This window comes from Elephas maximus, chromosome 1, assembly GCF_024166365.1.
Source record: "Elephas maximus indicus isolate mEleMax1 chromosome 1, mEleMax1 primary haplotype, whole genome shotgun sequence".
Classification (NCBI taxonomy): Eukaryota; Metazoa; Chordata; class Mammalia; order Proboscidea; family Elephantidae; genus Elephas; species Elephas maximus.
The window spans coordinates 198,635,248-198,661,361 of record NC_064819.1 but is presented as its reverse complement, the minus strand read 5'-3'; the positions used below and the strand labels follow the sequence as shown (position 1 = coordinate 198,661,361).

The 26,114-nt window shown below is 39.4% G+C and overlaps 1 protein-coding gene across 8 annotated transcripts in view; it reads right to left on the bottom strand.

Annotated features, from left to right (window-relative positions):
- L3MBTL3 (L3MBTL histone methyl-lysine binding protein 3) overlaps positions 1-25,475 on the bottom strand; it is a 124,335-nt gene extending 98,860 nt beyond the window's left edge. For 2 of the 8 annotated variants that reach the window (XM_049900549.1, XM_049900600.1), the window contains exons 1-4: positions 24,316-24,401; positions 23,391-23,574; positions 21,796-21,869; positions 1,762-1,879 (exon numbers count right to left, since the gene is read on the bottom strand). In XM_049900549.1, coding sequence (XP_049756506.1) covers positions 1,762-1,863 — 102 coding nt within the window. In that variant the 5' untranslated portion in view covers positions 1,864-1,879; positions 21,796-21,869; positions 23,391-23,574; positions 24,316-24,401. Of the gene's footprint in view, positions 1-1,761; positions 1,880-21,795; positions 21,870-22,598; positions 23,051-23,390; positions 23,575-24,311; positions 24,402-24,567; positions 24,634-24,882; positions 25,272-25,355 lie in introns of those variants that run through there. The other 6 variants (XM_049900565.1, XM_049900584.1, XM_049900575.1 and 3 more) reach the window with 6 other exon arrangements.
- Positions 25,476-26,114: the final 639 nt, after the last annotated feature.

Below are 26,114 nucleotides of genomic sequence, written 5' to 3'. Positions count from 1 at the left end.
AATAGCTCAGATTATAACACACCCACTAAATGACTTAAACACCTGATTACTTTAACAAAAGTAATAAACTAATTCCTAAAATCCATTGCTTAGAAAAACTTTAAGGCAATCCAAATTTCTTAGGGATGGAAAGTTCATTCCATTGTCTAAGGTGACTGCACAAAAATTACAAATTTTATCATCCACCTGGCATTTATAAGAAAAAGGGTAAAAAATGTATAAGAAAAATAAAGGAATGAAGCAATAAAAAAGGCATTTAAATAACATATAGAAAAACCAGAAAGACAGAATTTCTACCTTACAATACAGATTCTAATATCCCCATCTTACAGATAAAGATTTCTAAGCTTAGAGAATTTAAGTAACTTGACGAAGTACATTGGCTAGCATTAGCAGAGTTTGAGAAACAGTTTCTCTTTCTCAAAAAATATTTTTCTCAAGAAATGTATGAGTTTCAGCACTGTATCTGTACCATGTGGACATTTGGAGAATGTCTGAGTACGTGAAACCCTTAGTATTCATTTCTTTCCTCATTTAAAAAAAAAGAGGAATCTTGGTCCAAAAAGATTAACTGACTTGTTCAAGGCCACACAAGACTAAAACGAAAAACCAAATCTCTTCTCCAGACTTCACTAAACCTTGTTGCAATATTTTTGTTAGACTAAGGTAGATATGTTGGCAACTGTACGTAGTTAAACCTAATCCAACTAAAATCTAAGTATTTTTTCTAACAACAGGCAGATTATCCAAATCTCACCACTGAGGATGAGCTAGGGCAGGCTTGGCTAAGATACACGTCAAGTAGGCACTAAAAGGGAATGAATTCCAAGAAGTCAATATTAGGGCAGGAATTTCTATTCAAGAGAGCCTAGAACAAAATGCATTAGAGAGACAAGCCAAGTCACAGCCTGTTAGGGCAATCGGAAGTTCAAACACCTGAACGACCAAGTGTAAACATAAAGTCTAAAGGGCCTCAGATAGGGTCAAGGTCCCAGAGACAGGATCACAGCAAAAGCAAATTAGAAATAAGGGATGGGGGCAGTTGACTTCCCAGGTGGGTGCTTGCATAATCATGTTTCATGGGGCAGCAGATGTGGTCCTGGAGTGGGTTCAGGGGTCCTGGGAAAAAGATGCAGGACAAGTACATACAAAACGGAAGACTGCGGCCATCATTCTCTGAAGAAAGTTCTCATCTTTACAAATGCAGTCTAATTTCTAGGAGGGAACTGCTTTTAAACAATTGATTATACAAAAATACACATTTACAGTAGAAATAATTTAAGGCAGGTAAACAGTCTTGTTTTTTCAATATTGTAACATTATCCAATTTTTAAACGAGAAAAATAAGACACAGGAAGTGTGATTATTCACTTAAAGTTACAAAGCCCCATGACCACGAAACATAAGAAGCTAGGTCTTCTAAGTCTACCATTTGTATTTCTCGCCCACCGTCATACAGTCAAAACTGAGACAACCCTCCTCAAAGCTATAAATCAATTTCTGCTAACTGGCACATACTGTAGAAACATTCCTCAATCCCCAACCCAAGTGACAAAAGCTCCTGCTAATCCATCAGGATTTCGAATTGTTTTGAGAGTTTATTTTATAAGTCTAAACATCATACAAAACCTACAACACTATGCACAATGCTTTAAATTGTAATGCTTTTAAATCTTATCATATGTCCTCAAATCTATTTTAAATAAAACACACACGCAGATGCATACACACATACAATTATGTATAATACAGATAGCCTACCTTTAAATCACTTCCTGGTAATGTGCCTACTCCATCTTTCCAGTCCATAACACTAAACACATCAAACTCTTGACCGCTTGCGCCAGAGGCAGATTCAGTCATTTTTTTTTTTTTTAACCTGAAAGGGAGAAAAAAACAAAACAAAAACGTATCACTACTATTTCAAATACAAATCAGTTTTTATTTAAGTGATCATTACTTAAGTTCCCTAAATTATATAATTTTCCTAAAATCAATATCCTGTATCTATAGATCTGAAAATGCTTCAAAATACGATTGAACTCTGCTAACTCAGAATGAAGCCACTCCCGAAAGTCACCTTTCAGCCAAAGATTAGATAGGCCTATAAAACTAACACACGTGAGGAACGTGCTTCTTAGTTCAATCAAGTAGACAAGACTAAATGGGCAACAACTGTGCAAAAGCAAAGACAAGGCAGGAAGGGACAGGAAAACTGGACGAATGGACACAGAGAACCCAGGGTAGAAAGGGAAAGGGGAAGAGCGCCAACACATTGCACGGATTACAACCAATGTCACAAAACAATTTGTGTACGAGTTTTTGAAAGAAAAAGTAATTGTGCTGTAAACTTTCACCAAAAACACCATAAAATTAAAATATATATAATTTACATTTTTCCCAGTGCAGTTACATGAGAAAAAAAAAATCTTAATATAATTTTGAAGTTAAACACAAAGTGTCATGGTAAAATTCTATATTTTTAAAAAAGAATTCAGTGTTTCACAGCATATTAAAATGAAGAAACAAAAAAAATCATGATGCCAAACAGGTACAATTCCTTGCCCTCTCTGTAGTTTTTTTTTTTTTCCAGTTTTAAGATACCCAAAAGAAAGTTGGTAGGAATAAGATAGAGAATCAATATAAAATTGTGACAGTAAAACAAAAGAGATATTTGTATAAAAATATCAAGAAATTTCCGTCCGTTTTTGGCTGTCACCTACACCAAATTTATGAATTGTTTGTTCTATCGATATAGGAATGCATGATGTGACTCATTCTTTCAGTAAATTTGTTTATTCAATTCAGTTGAGATATCTGCCAATCTGCTGTTTTGTGAAGTCAGAAGATGGTCTCAAAATGTACCGTGAACACCAATGTTAAAATGATAAATTTGGGTAGCTTAACTGTGATAAAGCTTTTAATTTTCATTGTTTTAAAAATTGCAGTTTATATTGTTTCCTATAATCATACCACTGGTAGCAGTATTTATACTCTGATTCTGTTTTCGTTGTCGTCTGCTGTCAAGTTGATTCCGATTCACTGCAACCCTATATGACAGAGTAAAATTGCTCTACAGGGTTTCCTAGCCTGTAATCTTCACTAGGAGGAGCCCTGGTGGCACAATGGTTAAGCGTTCGGCTGCTAATAGAAAGGTCGTAGGTTTGAACCTACCCAGTGGGTCACACAGGAGAAAAGACTTGGTGATCTGCTCCTGTAAAGGTTACCGCCTAGGAAACCCTATGTGGCAATTCTACTCTGTCACACTGGGTCACTATGAGTCAAAAATCGACTCATAAGCACCTAATAACAACAATCTTTATGGGTGTAGATCACCAGGTCTTTTCTCAAGGAACCAATGGATGGGTTTGAACCTCCGACCTTTCGGTTAGCAGTTGAGCACTTAACCACTACACCACCAGGGTTCCTTGCTGTCTGTGCAGTATGGGATAAAAGAAAGGAGCGATTATGCTGGCGTCACCAACAACTGATATAAGATCCATGGGTCCTAGGTATGAATGGAAGTGACAATATCAATTTATGATATATTTCATTCTTTTTTAAAAATGCCTATTTCCTCACTGTAAAAGTCTAGAAACAATGACCAATCAATAATAATGAACAGCTTAATGCCCAGACTGTGGTCTCTAAATACCATTTCTCACTAAAAGAACCAAGTCTCCACAGAGAAAGAGCTGATTTCTGGTCAGTGGCAGGAAATATGCAAGATGAGCTTGGAACATCTTATCAAACCAGAAAGCAAAGGATCTTTCAAAGACAACAGAGGTCATATCAAAAGAACGCAGGAGCCAACTTGAAGAGGCTCCTGCTGGCCAAAGTACAGATAACAGCTGCTGTGAACTGATAAACTTCAATTAATTGTAAATCCATGAGTTCATAATGACACTCAAACCCACAATAGTTATTACCTTTTGAACATTCAAGGGTACCAACTCATTATTTGGAAAAACAAAAAGAATCAAGGATTTATCATGTCTTGCCCATACAAATCATATCTCAGGGTAACCAAGTAGTTGATCAGAGGAAATTTCTCTTTAGGAAGGATTCCAGCAAACACATGAGGAACTAGGATGTTACCATTTGCAACCTTTAGTAAATTAATGGCTCTAGACATGGATCATTAATGCTACTAAGAACACAAACACAACTAAGAACACCATCTATGAAGTAGTACAGCCAGGAAAAAAAAAAAAAAAAAATCAAGCCTAATCTGATCAAGCCTATTTACAACAAATACCAAAGATAAAGGAGTATCACACCATGAAGACATAATCCAGACTATCAGATATTCAGCTGTATTCTATTAAGCCAGACATTAAAGAAATTTGCAAAAATGTGAAACCATGCCACTTCTGTTCTTCTTGTTGTTTTGGAACCTATGGTTTTGTTTCATAAAAAATTATGCTTATGTATACTAATGACAGGTTTAATTACTGTTATTTTAAATAAAAATATTTTAAAATCATGCTGTACAGGATAACTTTTTTCCACTAAATTTTTTTTTCAAGGAATAAAAAAATAGGGAGATGGAAGAGGAAATCTGGACTAAAAAAAGGCTTAAGAGACTATGTTAACCAATCACAATATCACAATTCATAGATCTTGTATGGACTCTGGCTTAAACCACTTAAAAAAGTATTATTAGACAGGAAGAGAAGAATGTATACTAACTAGTATTTGATGATATTAGAGAAATACTGTTGGCTTTTTTTAGGGGAGTAATGATTAAAAGGAGAAATCTTCCTCATATGTTAGAGATACATATTGAAATTGACAGATGAATGATATAATGTGAGGAATTTGCTATAACATAATTCTAGGGGGGAAGTAGGGTGAAGTAAAACCAGTAACGAGCTGGTAAATGTCAAGACTGTGAAAAGTCCATGGTGGTTCTCTATGTCATATTCTAGTTTGGAATATGCTTGAAAAATTGTATAATAAAAAGTTTTTGTTTTTTTAAGTGGTCTTTCTACATATATGATATATATTGATTTTTAAATAATTACTAGAAAAGAACCTTTTTTTTGTTAATGATGGCTATGTCCTACTGAAATTAAGGAGCCCTGGTTATACAACGGCTAAGCATTCGGCTGCTAACCAAAAAGTCGGCAGTTTGAACCCAAAAGCTGCTCTGCAGGACAAAGATGTGGCAGTCTGCTTCTGAAAGGGTTACAGCCTTGGGAACCCTATAGGGGCAGTTCTACTCTGTCTTATAGGGTTGCTATGAGTTGGAATGGACTCCATGGCAATGAGTTTGAGGTTTTTTGTTTGTTTTGTTTTCTGTTGACATTTATGAAATACTTCAATAATCTTCCTTCCTTTTACATCAAGAAAACACCAAATATTAGATAATTATAAAATCTACTTCTCATCATTTCAAAATTTATAGTCTGAATTTGAAGACACATCAGATGTCACTAGTGTTAAGACTTAATCCTCAAACAGAAAGTAGGATGTGAAGTCCTTAAGAATAATTAATCTAAGAAACAGTGAAAATGTTAAATGAATTAAGACTTGTACTTAAGTTCTGTATGCTTCTACCTCACTAAATAAAGATTAGCAACAAAACTGACTGCTCTATTAAGTGGTACAGGAGTGGCAGCTTTTTCCTGATAGAGTAGAGTGATGGGGTGATTTTCCCCCAGTGGATGAACTAGATAAAACCTGAATGATCCTTCAAAAAGAAAAGTTATACTGTTATTTCTGGTAAAATCTCTAGATAACCAGAGTTTCAGTTCCAATATTTTCTTTGGCAAGTGAAATTTAAGGAAATTTTCTGAAATCCTCGGCTGTGCCTTCTGTGACTATCCTGGTTGTTACATTCTCTATAATTATAATAGATACCATTTGCTCACCAGTTACTAAGTGTCAGACATAATACAAAACACTTTTTGTTTTTTAATTCTAGCCCATCTTCTTCCACAGAAGGATTCAAAGCAGTAGAGAATTTAGACATTATATCGTTTATTTCTTTCTCACAAAAAGAAAGAATCTATTTATTACTCCTCTAGTATAGTGGCAGTGGGTAGTATAGTGTATATATTGACTAAAGTGAGGTACAGAGAGCTTGGGTAATTTACCCAAAACGATACTTAGCGGCAAAGTCAGGACGTGAGTGAACCTGGGTCATTCTGATCCCAACCCTGAGCTTTTTTTTCAAAAAGTGTCTAACCTTTTTAGGGTCTTGTTTCCTCTGAGAATCTGGCAAAACTTACTTTTCCCCTATGTTAAAACACTGAAATATGGCAAACACAGAAACCAGTTCACTAGGGTCAAACTTATTCTATGCATTTCAGTACAACATGTATCCTAAACACTATCAAAATGTCATCAAGAGATACATACCATACAAATATATTTTGTAGTTTCCTATCTAAAAATCCTAAGTGTATAAAATTTACAATAGCAACAATCCTGTCTATGTCTAGGAAGAGGGGCAGAAACAGGAGAAATCGAAAAGCTAGCGCTGTACAAAACCTGCAGCATGTGGTCATTATATGTTTTAGAAAATACTTAGAACATACTTTCCCTATACAAAATATTGCTAATGTTACATAGTGTACTCTGCTTGTAGTCTGGTATGTAAAATCTGTAAAAATTGTTTTCATACGGTTTGTGGACATTTTATATAAAATACTGTAACACCAAGGTATTTATTATGCTGTCTTCCCTTCATCTAAATTTTGAAGTCAGTGGCTACTTTTAGTATCACCAAAGTCTACAACAGATTAGGTGTCTTTCTACCATCTACTAATCAGGCAGGACAGGAACCAATATTATTTAAACAATAACGGATGCTTCTGCAACACTGCCAAGTCTTTCCTCCCTGGTTTTTGTGTACACACAAATGTACAGTCTTTTCACGTCAACAAATCACATTGGTAAGAGTTAAGAAAATTTTGTTTTTAGTACTTAGAAATTCTCTTACTTGTTTGTTCTTCTTTAACTATTCCCTGGTAGTATTCCATAATCCCAAATACAGCCTGTATACCATCGGCCACAAAAACCAGGTGGGGAAAAGTCACTCACAAGACAAGTCACAAACAGTATCTCTTGTTCTGTAGAAAAATCCCACACCAATCTCTTGTTAATGGTGCTAAAATTTTCTATAGCAGAATCTGAAAGTGTACCATGACTGGTGCTCTGTGCTACCAGGTAAGATACACCATTTTCCTCCTAACCCCCAAGTTCTAATTGTCTTCAGCCACTGCTCATATCAAAGGGGGCAGCTTTTGGATCCAGGTGGCCACCAAAAGCACCAAAGTGGCTTTTGATTCCCATTAACGTATATGCCACATCTGTAGATAATTAAATCATGGGCATTGACGCCCAATGTGCTTCTGCCAATGCCAACTGTGGATGGACCATCAAGAAGAAGGCAGAGACCACTGCTGCTGGCACCAATGCAATTTGTATTATGCTCCCAAAGTCATCTTTCAATAAAATAGTTTGTTTTACTTTTACTCACTTTTATTATAATCCTCTTGTGCAAGCCTCCAAATGACATATAACAGTGTCCTCGGAATTCCCTCCTCTACCTCTGCACTGCACTGTTCCTTGTTTCCGAACAACGGCTGTGCAATCCGACTCTCCCTTCAGATACTGGATCTACTGGACGAACCTCTTCACTCCTCTGTAAATAAATCCCAGGCAGCCCCAAACTACCAGGTATCACTAGTCATCTTGAAACATTAAAAAAAAAAAAAAACAACCATTGCTGTGGAGTCGATTTCGACTCATAACGACCCTACAGGACAGAGTAGAACTGCACCATAGGGTTTCCAGGGAAACATCAGATGGTGATAAAATTAGTTGACATTCTATGTTCAAAATTCAAATCTTATGAGTATATAAGGGAACAGGCCCTCTCATATACTGATGGGAGAATTATAAATTGGAACAGCCTCTATGGAGATGAATTTTTAACAGCATATCCTATGACTCAGCAATTTCACTTCTAGGAATTTATTCTACAGATACTTGCAAATACGTATAAAAGGACATACGTAAAAGGTTATTCACTCACTACAGCATTGTCTGTAATACCAAAAAATCAGAAACAACACAATGGACCATCAACAGAAGACAACTGCGGTACATCCATACAACAACATCCATACAACGACATACAAAGCTATTGTAAAAAAAACAATGAGGAAAGTCTTTGCATTTTGATACAGAAATAGCTCCAAGATAATATTAATGCTACTGATTTTATGCAAGGTACACAAACTGTGTGCCACCCTTTGTGTTAACCAAAGGACGCATACATAAATAAATCTGTGCATTGGGTACATATATACAGGCTATCTGTTAAAGGATTCATCAGAAATGAATTAACACTGGTTGTCTCTAGGAAAGGGCAATCATTTGCTGAAGGACAGTCCTGGAAGCGTCCCTTCTCTGTGACACACTTTTGTACCTATTGATTAGTAGAAAAAAAAAAAAAAGAAGAAAAACCACCAAATCAAACCTGTTGCCGTCAATTTCGACTCATTGCGACCCGATAGGACAGAGCAGAACTACTCCATAGGTTTTCGGAGGAGCAGGTAGTAGATTCGAACTGCTGACCTCTGAGTTAGCAGCCTAGCTCTTAACCACTGTGCCAGTACTTTTAAAGTTCTGTTTCAAATTTAAGTTTTTTTGTTATGAAAACTATGTCTTCCCGTGATAATATTCCATGTGTCACTGACACCAGCAAGAACCTATCGCTAAGAAGTTATTAAGGGAAATCAACTTTCCCATACCTGCTGGGTAGTTTACCTGTATATGCAAATATATCAGCTGAACAGATGGGCAGAAGGGGCAGAGTGATGTAAACTCCCCCACAGCTCGGGTATCAGAAATACACAGTAGATCCTTTGCACTCACAGACTGAATACTTGCGGCTTCTGCCATTTCTGAGTGCCACCTAAAGTTCTTATGACATTTAGTAATTTGTCATTTTGCAGAGACATGATTCTGAATCACCTGTGCCATGCAGAGGAGGGTTAAGGAGGACAGGTCTCCTGGCCTGGCCAAGGTCCGGGGATGCGCATAGTCAGGTATGCCCTGACCATGGTAAATAAGGTGGTTAAAAACTCTGGTTCTTTTAGGAAATAAAAAACAAACACAATTAACTGCTATTCAATGCTAGCATTGATGACAGAATGAGGGGAATATGGAAATGTTTCCGAAAGTGATAGGTCCTAGCCACAAAATAGAAATTTCAGATAAATTAAAGACTGAAATGTCAAATACACTGATGACTCAGACACATTGTGAACAAAACTACCAAATGCTCCAAAAGGAAATAAGTAGAAAAGATGTGTGAATTTGTTTCAATGAGTACTTCAGACAGTACAAAAATTGCTCATCAAGTGAGATATGTAGTTAAGGATCTAGAGAGTTCATTTAAATTTTTGAGTTATACTTTAGTAATTTTAAGGAAGGAATTATGTGCAACAATGATCTTCTCAAGTTGAAAATCTGCAACGGTCTTGGGATGTATCAAGATATGTCAAGAATAAACTGTATCTCATTTTCACTAGAAACAGAGTTTGTGCAACCTCCATAATCCTCTTTTCATATAACTCTGCTCTTATCTGCCATGAGTGGATAAAACTGAGGTTCAGAGGAACACCTTGGCGCTGAGCTCCTACAGCATATTCAAGGTGAAGAGCAAGCCTAGGGCTGAGACGAACAGGAGATAACAGTCCTTAGAAAGATAAGCAACCCAACTGAAGGTGCTCATACACAAGGCTAAAGAGTGGGCCTTTGCCTATAGCCCAAAAGTCTGTGCCTGCAGTTAAAAGGAGGAATAAGGATTAGTGAGAAAGGAGCCTGGGCCATTTCTGCTCAAACAATTGTTTTCAAAATATGTATTTAAAAGAATGTCTGAATAATGTTCATCAAGGCAAATTAAATAGTTTTAATAATTTATGGTTGCTCTTATAGTTTCTGGGCTTATAGTTGTATTTTATGGTTTTAAACAGGTTCATTTTTTAAAAATAAGGTACAGAAATCGTAACTGAGTTTGGGTTACTTCCAAAATACCATCCGAGTATCAGATTAAAATTCTGTCATTCACATGACATGACGGAGGTATCAGCACCTAATGGCAATGGCAAAAGTTTATCAGTTTTCAGTTAGGAGGGCAACGTGTCTTTTATCAAGACTGAGTTAGAAATACTAACCCTAGAATCACAGTAATGAACCAAATAGAAATGATAACTAGACAAAAGAATAATAGAGCAATGAAAAAAGTCAATCTCCACCGTGGGATTCCAATGTCTTGGTGCTCTATGACACCTACTTTAACACCATCAACTTAAGCTGGTTTTTCATCTACTTTGTAGAAATTATCAACCAATTTAAGCAGGTAGGAGTCCCTGAGTGGTAAAACCAGTTAATGCCCTCACTGCTAACCAGAAGGTTGGAGGTTCAAGTCCACCCAGAGGTGCCTTGGAGGAAAGGCCTGGTGATCAACTTAAGAAAAATCAGCCATTAAAAACCCTACGGAGCACATTTCTACTCTCAACACACATGGAATCACTGTCATGAGTTGGAATAAACGTTATGGGAACTGGTTTGGTTAGCCAGGTAACTATGTACCTGGTGCAGAGTGGCATATATTCAAAAGTCCTAAATGTCACTCTTTGGAAATATCACCTAAAAGGATTCTCCCCACTGCTAATGACCTTATTAATGTGGCATATAAACTGCTTTGAATCCCACCACCACCACCCATTCTGCTCCACATCACCCTTCTATAGGCGCAAATCAAATACTCCATGGATTATCTTCAAAACTTGCCACATCTCAGGAGTTCCTCTTTCCATTCCCCTACCCTTCCCTAAAACCACTTCCTTCCTTTCCTCCTTTTCATTTCACACCACAAAGTTTGACAAGAGCCTATTTGGTGACTTTGGACAAATCAGTCTCTCAAAATGAAAATTTATCTATCTATAAAATGTGAAGAGTAACAGTACCTTTCTTCACTGGGCAACGGTGAGAATTAAATAAGCCAGGAAATACCTCTGCACAATGCCTATCGCGTAGTAATCAGTCAATAAAATGTTAATTTATTATAATAGCTGGTTTAACAATTATTCAAGTTGATGAGACCCCCTGAGTGACCTTAAAAAACTAGGCAGTGGCTTTTTTTTTTTTTCACTTTATTTCAATAACATTTCTTATAGTAGACCGCTTCTGTTCATATCTATCACAAGATGTCAAGATTGCTAGATGAAAAGTAAATATTTTATTGTTAATAATGATAATAATTCATCATATTTACATGGCTCCTGAAAGGACTGCCAGCTTTCATAGTAAAACAATACCTCTGAAGTAATGGAGAAGAATTTGGCACGTGGGGAGGGAGGTGGACCTACAGTCGACGGGGTGCTCCTTCCTGGAGAAGCCTCACGAGTGGTCACACTACCCCCACATCATCACACTGCATGGCTGAGGCCAGGCGAAGGTATTTAAATAAGACCTGATTAAATGGCCAGGGCAACGTTCCGCTCCCCAAAACATAACTTTTAGCAGACCATTTATTCGTGCCCCATGAAAAAAAGGTTTGGTAGTTGTCTTAGTTATCTAGTGCTGCTATAACAGAAAGACCACAAGTGGATGGCTTTAACAAGAGAAGTTGATTTTCTCACAGTAAAGTAGGCTAAAGTCCAAATTCAGGGCATCAGCTCCAGGGGAAGGCTTTCTCTCTCTGTCGGCTCTGGAGGAAGGTCTTTCTCGGCAATTATCCCCTAGACTAGGAGCTTCTCTGCGCAGGAACCCGGGGTCTAAAGGACGGGCTCTGCTCCTGATACTTCTTCCTTGGTGGTATGAGGTCCCCAACTCTCAGCTTGCTTCCCTTTCATCTCTTGAGAGATAAAAGGTGGTGCAGGCCTGGGATCAGGGAGGTAACCTGAGTAAGGGTGGTGTTATAATCCATCCTAATCCTCTCAACATAAAATTACAATTACAAAATGGAGGACAACCACAGAATACTGGGAATCATGGCCTAACCAAGTTGATACACACATTTTTGCAGGGGACATAATTCAATCCATGACAGTAATGAAAAAGATGTGTAATACCACAGTAACCTCTGAGAACTGTGAGGTGCACAGAATGTGCTGGTGGAGTAAAGCAACCTGCGAGCTGCTTTCGAAGCTGGTGTTTCCCACACCACAACTTGTGATGCTATTATTACTATAAGTCAGGTTCCCTAGAACTGCTTTTTGGAAAACGCTAAGCCATGGAAAATAAATTCTGGAAATGACATGAAAGTAGATAGCGTTTTACAGGATAAGATACGATTCAGCTTCAGGCTAGATGGACTACAGGGATGCTATCTTCTGACCTAGATCCCAGCCTGCCTCCACGTGTAGAGACCTGCAGTGTTGAGTACTGGGAATATTCTTATGACATTAAATCCAGACTTGAAAAAGACAGTGGCCCCTGCCTCCTAAGGCCTGCCTACTGTTTTCTGTTTTGCTGTTTAGTGCTGTCTAGTTTGCTCTCTAATACCTCTAGGACACCAGAGAGGTACGTACACAGGCTCTAAAGAGAGAACTCAAATATCCACAAATACAAAGCCATGGAGAGGAAATCATGCAAAGCCAATAAGCCTAACACACGTTAAAGGGATACAGACATACTCTAGCAGAATGGTTTCGTCACTGCTTTATCATTTTAAAAAGATCTCATCAATATTAGCCGGTTTGACCCTCACAACTACCTTTTAAAACTAATAGGTATTCTTACCCTCATTTTATAGATGAGAAAACTAAGGTCACCCAGCTAAGAAACAGACTTTAACCTCCAAAGACACTGCCCTTTAGGACTATGCTACAGTGCCCAACACGCTGTATTTTAATCAACATATATATAATGATGAAAAGCATAGATTTTGAAGCTAGTGCCTGGATTTCAATCCTGGCTTCACAGTTTACTAGCTGTATAACCTTGGGCAAGATATCTAACCTCTCTTCAGCCTTAGCGCCTTCATCTGTAAAACAGAATAGGAATATCTACTTCATGGAGACGTAAGCGTTTTTAAAAATAATGTATGTTGCGGTGCTTTGTAAACAGTGGACACTCCGAACATGAGAGCTACAGTTACTTTGAAGAAAAGAAAACAAGCTGCTCTGTGGAGTCCACATTCCCAACAAGCACCAGCTTACCAGATGTCCGAAGCTCCCAGAGGCAGAGGTATGAGAAGCAAAGCAATCACACTGGATAGCAGGTTATAACTTCCAATACCTTTGCTCCAAAAGGCCCTATTTGATTTCTTAGGAGTCCCAGGATGAAGGTAGGAAAAACAAGGATTAAGGACGACCCAAGACTTGGATCAACAGACAAAAAAAAAATTTCAAAATGGAATCTGGGAGATTGATGTAAGGTCAGTAACTTTTAGTTTTGCCAAGTAATTTTAAAGAAAAGAACATTTTAACAAACACAAAACGTAAGAAGAATGTCATCTCTGAATAACTGCCCAAGAATAAGCCATTGGCAACCTTACTAGGGTATTTCTGCTGAGGAGGCATAAAAAAACTTCCTCACATACCAACTGTGGTTCACAGACCTGCTTTCAAGAATGCTTGGTACAGAGGCAAATAGAAAGCACTGTAAGAGATTGGGCCAAAAGGCCCATAGGAGAGGAGGGAGAGAGATGAAAGCAACAGAGCCTCCCCTAAAAAGGGGCTAGAATACTACAGAGAGAGAGACCCTGAAATACCCGCATGTAAGATGCTTGGAGAGGGCTGGGTAACCCTGCACCCCCTTAGAATACCTATTACACTGTATTGTGATCATCTACATACAAGAGGCTTTGGAAGAAACTATGATTTAGTAATTTCTTCCTCCTCTCTGAATAGCCACCATAGGTATCGATAAAATTTATCAAATGAAAGAATAAAAAAGATGGCAAAATGCAACAGACTAATTGGGGGATAGGATGGGAAGAGGAGGAATCAGAGAAAGATCCCCATTTGTCCACTTATCTCATATTTTCCAGTGTAAATTCTAACTAACAACTAGGCTGCTAAGCATTTATTTACCTCTTTGGCAGAAGCATAACATTACCGCTCCAAGAAACTCTCCTTATTTAAGCATCAGTGTAGAACACATCAAAAGAAGTTAAATTCAAACCTCTTAAACAGGCTTATTCAATAAGGATAAGAGAAAAATCTAAACTTGCACTTGAAGCATCTCTCAACAAACATATATTGCTACGAAGAAAAAATTTCCTTTCAAATGAAGCATGACAGATATCAGCTTTGATATTCTACTCACCCTGCCTGATAAGAACCCTGAATTGCACACATATTGGAATTGAAATCTGTTCTGGAGAGATGTGAAATTTTGCCGAGGGTCCAAGTTCATAGATTTGAGGTAGGCAAAACTCTAGGTCATTTCAACTTGAGAACTGAAAGCTTGGTACCAACAAAAACAACATCCGTGAGAGTCTAGGCCTTCTGTCCACATCAAGTAGATACTTGAGTGGCAATTAATTCATCCTTTGTTGAAACATGAAATCCATTTTTAAGATGTTTCCTTCTTATTTACATTTTCTAAGAAACACTTCCCCTTTATCTACTGGTCATATTTTAACGAGAACTACCTTATTTACATCGTACCAATGGTTTATCTGATTTGCTATTTTTTCTGCCATAGAGATTATATGCAAAGGTCGCCAGAGGCAACCTTTACAAAATCTCAACTTCCTGCCCTACGTTTGTTACTGTAAGAAGGATGAATTATTTGAGATTCTGAGGCGTAACCTACTTCCTCTCAAGTAGGAACAGAAAATGAAAAATGCCTTTCAAGAAAAAAAAATATATATACACGTTAGAGAGCACATAGAAACTGAAATCACAAACTGACATTAACGGGGTCTACGGCATATTTACTATACTCTTGTTTAATGCTTTTATTTGAAGCTCATGTTCAATGTACGGACTAGAAAAAAAAATACCTCAATCTGAAGCTGAAATATCCTTAAAAGTGTTACCATATCGTCGACATTCTACACTAGAAGGATAATAACAGAAATTCTATACCCCTTAGAGAGATTCACAGAGGCCATAAGAGACCAAGAACCTGTTCAGACACAGATATTTCTACGCTTGTGTTAAATATAAACTTAGTTTTAAAAAAAATTACTAGAAGTAGTGTTGTTGTTCTTTTTTCTTATTTCACTTCGTAAGTTTTTTTTTTTTTTTTAATAAGTAGTTTAAAATAAAAAAAAAACACATTGCCATCAGGTCAATTCCGACTCACAGCAACCCTGTAGGACAGAGCAGAATTGACCCATAGGGTTTCCAAGGTTGTAATCTTTATGGAAGCAGACTGCCACATCTTTCTCCTGTGGAGAGGCTTGGGGGGGGTTTGAACCACTGACCTTTCGGTTAGCAGCCTAGCGCTTTAACCACTGTGCCACCTGGACTCCAGCTTTTAAAAAAAGTAGTATCTTGTTCTTTTTTCTTATTTTACTTCCTATTTTCATATAACATACAGTTTTTATATGACATTTATTTTATATAACACTGGATTTCTCTTTGGTATATAATAAATTAGGTTTGACCAGATTTTACTTCTCTCATGTCTACAGGCTTATCTCGATAACCATTTGTAGCTAACCTCCATAACAATAGATTGAACAGCTAAGCTTCAATGAGGTCTGCCAAACAAGACCACAAAGCAATAGGATAAATTATTTAGCTCATTTAACAACCAGACAAAATTGACCACTTAAGAATTTCAATTCACTGTTCAGGGTTCAACCAGTGTTACAGCTGACAAAAAATAACTGATTTTTGGAGTCTGAATAATCCTACTCAAATGTTTTTCTAGTAACTGAACTAATTTCATTCCATAAAATTAACACACATAGAGGTATGGGTCAATAATGAAAAGGCCTGGCACATAGTTAACCCTCGTCCCCAAAAAAGAAAAAACCAAACTCACTGACTGACGTCAAGTCAATTCCAACTTATAGCAACCCTAAAGGACAATGAACTGCCCCATAGGGTTTCTGAGGCTGTTAATCTTTACAGAAGCAGACTGTCACACCTTTCTCCCACAGAAAGGCTGGCAGGCTCGAACCATCGGCTTCTTGGTTCATAGCCAAGTGCTTTAACCACTGTGCTACCAGGGTTCCTTTACTGAATAATAGGGCTTTAATAAAGAAGCAGTACTTTGCTCTATAATAAGTGTATTCAATCGCATACTTCTAAATCAGGTTAAAATTTTGCCGTACGAACTGTATCAACAGAGATATCACGTAACTCCCACTGCAACATGGAATCACCCAATGAATCAAAAAAAACCTTCATTTCATTTTACAAACATGGGGCATACTCTTCTGGGTATAGAGTATTACAACAGTAATTGCAGCACTGTTGTCGACTATCTTCTTAGTCATATTCCCTGTTTCAATTTTTTATTTTGACTCTAGAAAACTACTTTCCCTTCCTCTTTCCCCCTTCCATTACCTCTATCTGTCATGCAAATTTTTTTCTTTCCTTCTAGACTTCTGAGTAAATTCCAAGATCTTTTGAATCCACTTATGGAAATCCACGTCTTGTCCTTTATTTTTTTTTGAAAACTAACTCTACTGCCTTAACAGGTCTCTTTTACAAAGAGCAAGTGAAATATTTTACATAAATAATCCCATTAACTCACAAACCTAATGTAAGTAATATTTTGTTAATAGTTTATGATCATTTCAAGGCCATGAGCTAGAGCAAGGTTTTCTGTCCAGTTTAACTCAATAACTAGGTCTTTTCCCAATTCTTGGTGAAGAAAAAGAGAGATAGGAGGTAAAAGTTTTCCTTCTACCATTTTTTCCTGTATTTACTTGTTGCTCATGTACCAGAAAACCAGTGCTTAAGAACAGATACATTAATTTGAAAATGTGTTTTCTCAGAAATATTCTAGGAATTACTATTATGAGAATCAGAAACTTGACCAAATAATCATAAATCAGTATCATTTCCCACAGTTCCACCTCTTTTGAACTGCATGATATGATGTCAGACAAGTTACTTAGTATTTCTGAGCACCAATTTAAGCTAATAGAAAAGTAATAACAGCAAATGCTCAAGATTACTGAGTATTAGAGCTAATACTGAGTGCCTAGAACAGTATCTGGGCACTGAGAAGATGCTCAGTAAGTACTGGCTGAATGAATGAATATAATAGTGAATAAATGAATACAGCTTAGTGCTTGATAGTTGAAAGTACTCAATATACTATTTAAAAAAAAAAAAAAAGTTGCCTTCAAGTCTATTCTGACTCATAGCCACCCTACAGGGCAGAGCAGAACTGCCCCATAAGGTTTCCATGGAGCACCTGGTGGATATGAAAGGCCGACCTTTTGGTTAGCAGCCGTAGGTCTTAACGACTACGCCACCAGGATTTCCCAATATGCTATAGTACCTAATGTATTAACACTTATGTTTTGCAGAGGGCACCATATCTCCCAGGTCTCTATCGCCACAGCATGTTTTACCACTACATCTAGCTGTACCACTGACCTACTACCTTTATCTCTACCACTCACTCCCATTTAATGATGGCTTTGTTTTGTTAATTACCACTAAACTAGATTAATTACCACTAAACTAGATTATGAATACATTGAAGCCAAGGACTGCTCCTTTACTTCTTTGTAGCCCAATACATTCATTCATTCAAACCTGTTCTAAGTGCTGACTATGTGAAGCATTTCCTAGTTACAGTTATACAAAATAGATGCTCAATATCTGTTCTAGAAAAAAAATTTGCTGAATGAACACAAGAGAAAACTGTCTTGCAGTATAAATGGGAGAAAGAATAACAATACAGAAAGCACCATACATATTACATACAATACACAGGTAACCCTCACAGTCACTTCTCAGATCAGTGATTCTACGTCTACACCCAAGGAATAGACTGAGGATCATCAGAAAAAGTCCCTCATCCAACATGACCCAGCTTTATCCAATTTCCTCTCAAAGGTCCTTATTTTTACCTCCAACAAACAATCTCCTAAATGGGGACTTCCAAAGGGCTCTTTCTCAACATGACTTCATAAATCAAAATTTCAAAGATACCCTTTCCTGGTGTTTTACTTTATACCCATCCACTGGCTCCACAGTCAATACATACTAGTCCATAATCTGCCACTATTGACTCTCATTTGCAGGTGTCAATGAAACAATTTCACTTAACACAACAGAGAGATAACTGGAGAATATTCCCATTGGACAATGAAGACTTTTTACAAAATTTATCTTTTAATGATCCCAAACTTCAAGACATCATACATAAACACACACACACACAAACATTAAATAATTCTCTGGAACATTTTATGTACCAACTATCGAATGAGAAGCTAATTTGCTCTGTAGGTGAGTAAACTTTCACCTTATGCACAATAAAAAAAATTTTAAAAAAGGCATTAAAGAGTTCTCTCTAAATACAGTAGCTCCACCTATACCACAATAACCTCAAATTCTTTTAAGGAGTGAGTTCCTCTACAATACCAAGTCGAGATTGGTGGTAGATCAGATTTTCACCAGAATGTCACCTTGTGAACACACTGGTCAAAGAAAGAATCAACCCCAATCCATCACCCTCCATAGATATACAATCAGGTATCTCGTGACAGTGGGTGAACAGCTCCTTATTAATCTCTGAAGTCTCAGTATTAGAAAAGAATATAATGCATTATGCTACAGGTATATAATTATATGCCATGGTCCTGCATCAGCTAACCCAAAATCTATGTTTCCTGGCTCACTGGTTCCAAAGAATGTCAGAGCCCTTATTCATTTCTCCTGGTAGAAGATGCAACTGTTATGCTATTATTTACCGGTAGAGTTCAGAGTTGTGTGTACTCCTGGGTTAAGGGTCTAGCGAACTTCTCAAGGGTGTTCAGCACCGTAGGAGCTCAATGAAAACTGGTTAAGTCAATAGTAGAAACATTGCTGAAGAGGTCACACAGGTTCCCCATCCTGGGACCCCAAGGGTGCCCTTGTCCCAGATCACATAAAATAACTTCTCTTATAAATTTGGCATGCTAACTCCATCTACTCTAAACAGCCTTGTCTGCAGTATATAATTATTAGTAATAAACTACCAAACAAACTAGTAAGAGCCAACTCGCAATTACTCAGGGACTAATTATGCAGGGCATATATTTTTTGCTATATGATTAATTAAGCAGGGCATATTTTTTCCTTCCTTCACCTACTGAGTTTTTGGATTCTTAGAACATTGACCGATAACCTACAAGAGAGATGAAATAAAACTAGAACTTGACATGTTTATTTTGTCAGGTTCAGTACCATCAAATTGAAAATAATAACATAGCATTTGTAATTTTTTAAATATAGATTATAGATCAGTGGCTATAATTAGAATAAAGTAGAAAAAGGGTCTAGAAAACATACAGGGGGAAAAAAAAGCCCCACATGGGCCTCTCCCTAAATCCACTGTCATTCACAGGATTCATTTCTCTAGCCCCTAGAGTTAAAATTTTTACTACCCCAGTTACCTATTTTTTCATGCTCATCTCCCAGCAGGCTCATGCAACTGAAATATTAATTACAGTATACGAATTCCCCTCACACAATTCCTTCTATTTTCATCACCCTACTATTTTACTATTTCTACAATTAGGCATCTTTTTAAACTTGATGTATCTATTTCATTTACTCCTACTTATTCAATGACCAATTTGGGATAAATAAATGTAAGGTTTTGCACTCAGGACCATGATAAAACATGACCCATTCCCTCAAGAGCCCAATACTGTAAAATACTGATTTTCATCATTCCTATATCCTAAATTCCTCCAGTAAAGTCTCTCCAATTGTAGGATAATCAGGTAAAAGTTAAAGGGCTCATTTGACTCAATTTCAATTTTCTTTATTGTTTTTACCTTTAAAATTAAAAGATATTTTGCAGAATACATGCTGGCAAAAGAATAGATACTATGTAAACAGGTTTTGCTCATATTTAAGTGTTTAAATCATGAATTATACAAAGTATTCAGAAACAATTTCTTACCCAGTGAAACAAAACAACAGGCTCTCAAAACTAAAAGGGACGACATATACTAAATCTATTCCTACAGCTAAACAATTAAGAAATTCAACATTAACCTTATTAGAGATAAAATTACTTTTTTCCTCAAGAAAAGAATTATCTCCTGAAAGTATTCTGACAAGTCCATATAATATACATACCAGAAACCTATCTCAAAATCTTAGCCAGGAATTAAATCACTATGTTTGGCCCTAGACAACCTACCTTTTATCTTCTACAAAGCCTGCCTAAGTTAAAAATGATAATATAACCAACAAACATTTGAATAACTCTTGATAGTTCTCAAACATTATTTTACTTGTCTCTTTTAACAAAACAAGGCAAGTAAGGTTGCTCCCATTTTCCAGATGGGGACATCTCAGCTCAAAGAGGTGAAATAACTTACACAAGGTAACACATCTATTGACTAAATTCAGTCTTCTGCTTTCTAGTCTAGCATTCTATCCATAAACATGATGACCTTCCAAATGAAGAAAAATAACCCTAGCCTTCAACTTAGCATGTCTAAACAAGGAACTTGACATCCCAAGACAGGCACTTCACTCTTTGAACTCTGTTCCACCTGCATGATGTTCTTGTCCCATTGTCTCCGCTGTATTATCTATAAGAACCCATCTTTTTAATTTGCTAAATGTACTGTTCAAGATGACCCACAAGCAGAAAGTGAAAATAAACTTAATAATCATTTTTATTCCTGTAATTGTTTAGTTTGCACTTCTAGACCACACCTTCCTTGATTATAAGGTGACCCAGTCAGGATTATTAGTCCTGCTCATAAAAGGCTAATTTTTTTCTTTTGTTTTATCCAAACAAAAATCAGCAATCCTTTAGAACTCCAGATAAGGAAAGAAGGAAAATGAAAAGAGGCAGAAAAGGTGGAAGGATTAAGGAGAAATTAAGATAAGAAAAACAAAACAAAGGCATAAATAGTGAAGTGTCAGTGCTAGCGTGACACAAATGTACTTATATGCTCTGTCTCAGAGATGTCTCATCCCTCTGCCTGAGAATGTCTTTGGTCCTGATAGGAGGTCCCAGACTATTGAAGACAAGTCAGCACCCTCCAAAGTTACTTTATTGGACTTTATTGAACAATAGCTGTATTCCCTATGGAGATGCATTCAGGTTGACAAGTCTATACTAACATCCTGGAACTTCACTATCACACTATGACCTGATATTTAGTACAAGTTGGCTCACCTTGGATTGAAGTCACAGGAGTTAATTTACTTAAATACCCAAAAGTTCTCATTATTATAAGTTTCACCTACAAAATTCTACTACTGGGCTCCAAAGCCATTTAAAGTTCCAGAATCTTCCATGATATTTCTGTGTATCTATATAACTGTTAAATTAATTTACAATCACTTTTGGTCCATCTTTCCCATTTTTTCAATTCCAAAGAATAAAACAATTTACTTTCAGTAGAAACCAGGTATAATTGAAATGCTAACTAAGAATCTGGCAAGCAGTTCCGATCCAAAGATTATCCAGGACAATCTAGTAACCTTTCCAAATGCTTTATTCAAGCCTCAATCACACCTGAGGTCAATACTTTCATATATTCAAATCAATGCCCTCAAAATGGTGATTTTTCTAAACTCTGTCCCACACTTTTCTTCCTGATTCTCAAATACGGCTTTTAACATTTGCAAGAATATCAAGCAATTTGTTTCAACAAGCAAATCTTACCTTGTGGCCTTGAAGAGAGAAATTTCTGGTGGCCTTTACGAATGTCGTTTACCCCCAAGTCCTCTTCAGAAGGTCTAGCATTGATTTAAAGAGAGGGAAGGTAAAATCAAAGCACTGTTGTCCAAAAAAGGTTTCAAAATCCACACACAATAACAGCTTAAGTTTGGAGTCACTTATGCATAATTTCAAACCATACCATATATTAAAATAAACTAGTTTGGGATGAGGTAAAATGGAATTTAATCATTCCCATATCCTAAATTCCTCCAATAAAGTCTCTCCAATTGCGGGATAAACAGGTGAAAGAGGGATCATTTGACTCAACTTTAATTTTCTTTATTGTTTTTACCTTTAAAATTAAAAGACCTTTTACAGAATACACACTGGCAAAAGAATAGATATTATGTAAGCAGTTTTTACCCATATATTTAAGTATTTAAAGCATGATCTATACAAAGTATTCAGAAACAATTTCTTACCCAGTGAAACAAAATAACAGGCTCTCAGAACCAGAATGGAGTACATATACTAAATCTATTCCTACAGCTATGCAGTTAAGAAACTCAATATTACCCTTCAGTTACATTTATTAGAGAATAAAATGATCAGCTCATTGAAATGCAAATTTCAACCAAAGGCCTTTCTCGTTTTTTAAAAGTTTGAAACAAATATTGCACTTTGTAATTTTAAAAACATTCAAAATGAGATTATCCACTCCTCGTGATCAAAGGTACACCAGTCTGCTGTTGTACAGACAACCACAAATATAAAAACAACTGTTCCTAATACAAGGGGTGACCAACCTCAAATCCCAGAATAAAAGCGAAGTGGTTTTCCATGTAACTAATGATGGATGGAAGTTACATAGTCTGAGTCCTCAGGATTCACTGCTCTCCGATTTACTAAACTTTCTATTCCTGACCAGCATCCTTTCACACAACATCTGGCTGCTCACTCAGGTCGTCTAATTACTTCCACGTCTGAATGGACTACGTAGCTACAAGTACAGGCCAAACTTTGCTCTCGGCCTTCCGAACTTAAAGATGCGTTTAACCACTAGAGGTCTCCCCTTGGCCAGTTTTGCACGTTCGCTATTTTGCTGCACTTGAAACTTTACGGAGAAATGCTCTCTCCTCGAGTCAGTGTTTTTCAAAAAACTTGCGCAAAAATCCACGCGACCAAGATAGGCAGGACAGAGTCTCTCGAGCTTCCAAGACCAATAAAGACATCACGAACAATGCTCAAGGAAAATCAAAATTAAAATTCGACGCACTCGCCCCAGCCATCCCCCCCCCGAAAAAATTCCTATTTCTCATCTCATTTTCCTAAACTTAAAACAATTAAAAATCTATTTTTGTTTCTGTACACTTTGAAAGATTTCTAATGCATGTTTCTGGGGTTTAGGGCCGAGGTGGTATAGAAGCGGGCCAAGGGATGCAGGGAGGGGGAAGGGCTGTGCTCACTGCGCCCAAGGAAGTTGCATAAGGAAAGAGACTCCGTTTTTTCGGGTCCCCTCAAAAAAATCGGCGGGGAGGGGGAGGAAAAGGAAGCAGGGTGGTTGGGGGGAGGAGAAGGGAAACCGAAGCGACGTTTACCTTCGTCTCCCCGTGACAGGGTGGGGTAAGTGCCACCGTCCTCGCGACCCCGGTGGGCGGCTCGTTACCCCTACCTCGTTCTGAGCGCAGACGGACAGACAGACACCTCTACCCCTCTGAAGGGAAAGCAGGGAGGAAACCACCCGCTTTTAAACTTTCTCTCACGGTCACGCTGTGGGCCGAGCTTTGACCAGAAAAGGGGGAGAAAAAAAATCATTGGGCCTTTTTTTTTTTCTTTCAAGGTAATTAAAGTTTTACCACTAGCACAAAAGTTGCGCCCTCCCCCCGCCCATGTCACCGTGCCCCCACCCCTCCAAGGGCTCACAAGTTTTCCTCCCTCCCCCCCACCTCAAGCTCCGGGGCGCGCAGCGGATGCCCCGGCTCCTGCGCTTCCCGATCCCCACCCCCGCCGGCCTCTACTTCCCCCCCCACCCGCCCGGCCGCCGCGGCGCGAGGATGGCCCGCCGGGCCCAGGACACTAGTGTGCAAAGCCCATTATTCCGGAATTGCACACGCACGCGGCGTGAGGCTGGCAGCGGCCCCTGTTCGAACCCCTTTGGCTCCCCAATATAAGAAAGGCGTAAACAAGTTGCAGGAAAAGGCACCCCGCGTCCCCCCCCCACCGCCCCAGCCCGACGCCCTGGCGCGGCCGCTGCCTCCGCCGCTACCGCGGCCGCCACCTCCCGACACACGCCCGCACCCGGGCCGGCGCCGCACGGCGCGGGGTGGCCGCGACGGCACGAGAGCCGGCCCGGCCCGTGCCCGAGCCCTCCCCAGCGCGGACGGCAGCCGCGGGCCCGCGCCGCCGCCTCGCTTCCCCAAGCACTTTCCTGCCTCTGGCAGAAATAAACCGGAGGGTTTATTTTTGTGCAACTTTCCCAAAATGGCGGAAATTGGAGCTGATCTATATTAAATTCTCACACACTCGGTCGGGAAAGGGGAGGAGGCGAAGAAGAAAACGCAAACTCTCGGCCGCGGAGCCTGCCGTGGGTCCGTGTGTGTGTGCGTGCGTGTGAGTGTGCGTGTGCGCGGTGGGAGTCGGAGAGGCCTTTCCGCCGCGCACACACACAGCACACGCCGGGAAGACGCGCCTGCACATTCAACCAGTCCATTCTCCGCAGCCCGAGTGGCGAGAAAGTGCCCCGGCCTCTTTTCCCACTGCCTCGGTCTCCCGTACTTGTACTTCTCGCGCTCGCTCGCTCGCTCTCCGGTGCGCGCCGGCACAAAGGCCACACGGGCGGAGGGGGCCGCAGGGGCGGCGCGCGGGGCTCGCGCCTCCCGCTGCACCGATCCGCGGCCCCGGCCGCCCCCGCGCCCCCCGCCGGCGCCCCCAGCCTCGGTGGCCGCGCTCGCCGCCCAGGCTGCGGCTCCGCGGCGCCTACACGGGCACGCACCCGGAGCCCAGCGCCGCCGCGCTCCCCCACCCCGCTCCCGGTGTCATGAAAGAGACCAAAGTGACAAGCTCTCGGGGGGCGCAGGGGAGGGGGCTCACACGCATCCAGCCGCCTGCGCGCGGGCGAGAGCCCGACGCGGCCGCCTCGCCCGGCTCCCTTCCGCACAGCCCCCCACACCCTTCTCCGTGTGCGCGCAAAGAAAAAAATACAAGTCTCTCCTCCCCCCATTTTTTCCTTTCTCTTTTCTCTCTCTTTTGTTCCTCTTTCACACTCACACTCACTACTTCAGAGTGAGATGCCCAGAGACTCCCCCTCCAGCCATTTCAGAGTCACTTGCCCACTTTTTTCCCCGGGATTAAGTTTTCGCCTCTTTCCCAGAGGCGGAGAGAAGTGGGGGAGAAACCCCTTCTGTCCTTTCCCCTCCCCGATCTGTTTCACAAGAGGAGGGTGCGCTTCCTTCCCTCTGTAGGGCTCTTAACTTTCATCCTCACCCAGAAAAATAAATGAATGGCTTTTGCATGTACACAGCTTCAGATTAATTAGATATTAGATCAGATCAACCGCTTCTTACCCCAAAATTTTTCTTTTTTTTTTCTCCGTCTCACGAGTAGTCCTGACAAATGGTCCAGGGCTGCGGGCGCAGTGCGCATGTGCGCGTAGAGTCAGGGCTGGGGAGAGGGGAAACTGCGCTGGTGCCGGTGCCGCCGCCGCCACCGCCGCCGCCGCCGCCGCCGGGGAAGCTCGCGCTGGCTTCCCTGTTACTGCTGCTGCGCCTTCGCCGCTGGAAAGCAGCAATAGAGCCGCTTGGCAAATGCAGCTGCCGGCAGATACCGTTTCAGGTGCATCTTTTCAATATCCTCGTCACCGACTCAAAGCCGGTTCAAGAACAGGCAAAACAAACATGAAAGACTGTAAAGGTTATAGATTTCTTTGTCTATTTTCCACTTTACTTTTTTTTAAGGCCATTCGTAGAGCAGCTAATCCACCATGTGCTGGGGAATGTATGCATTCAGCCATTAAAGAGTGGGCCTATAGTCTTTACACAAACCCTACCTATAGGCTAAACCTGTGCTACAGGTCATAAAATATAAAGAAATAAAGTTTTAAGCTTTAACGCAGCAGAAAACTCCCCCTCTTTTAGGACTCGAAGAATGCGTGAAGAAGTATGGATTTAAAACTTGCGTGTTTTTTCCTCTTCTTCTGTGTGGATCTTTACTGACAGTTTAAACATGTTGGGCCTTCGTTAGGAGACATGCTGAGATTCCCAGATCAACCCAGAAATCCGTGTTAAACCACCTTGGCAGTAAGCAGGTGGAGTATCCTTCTAATG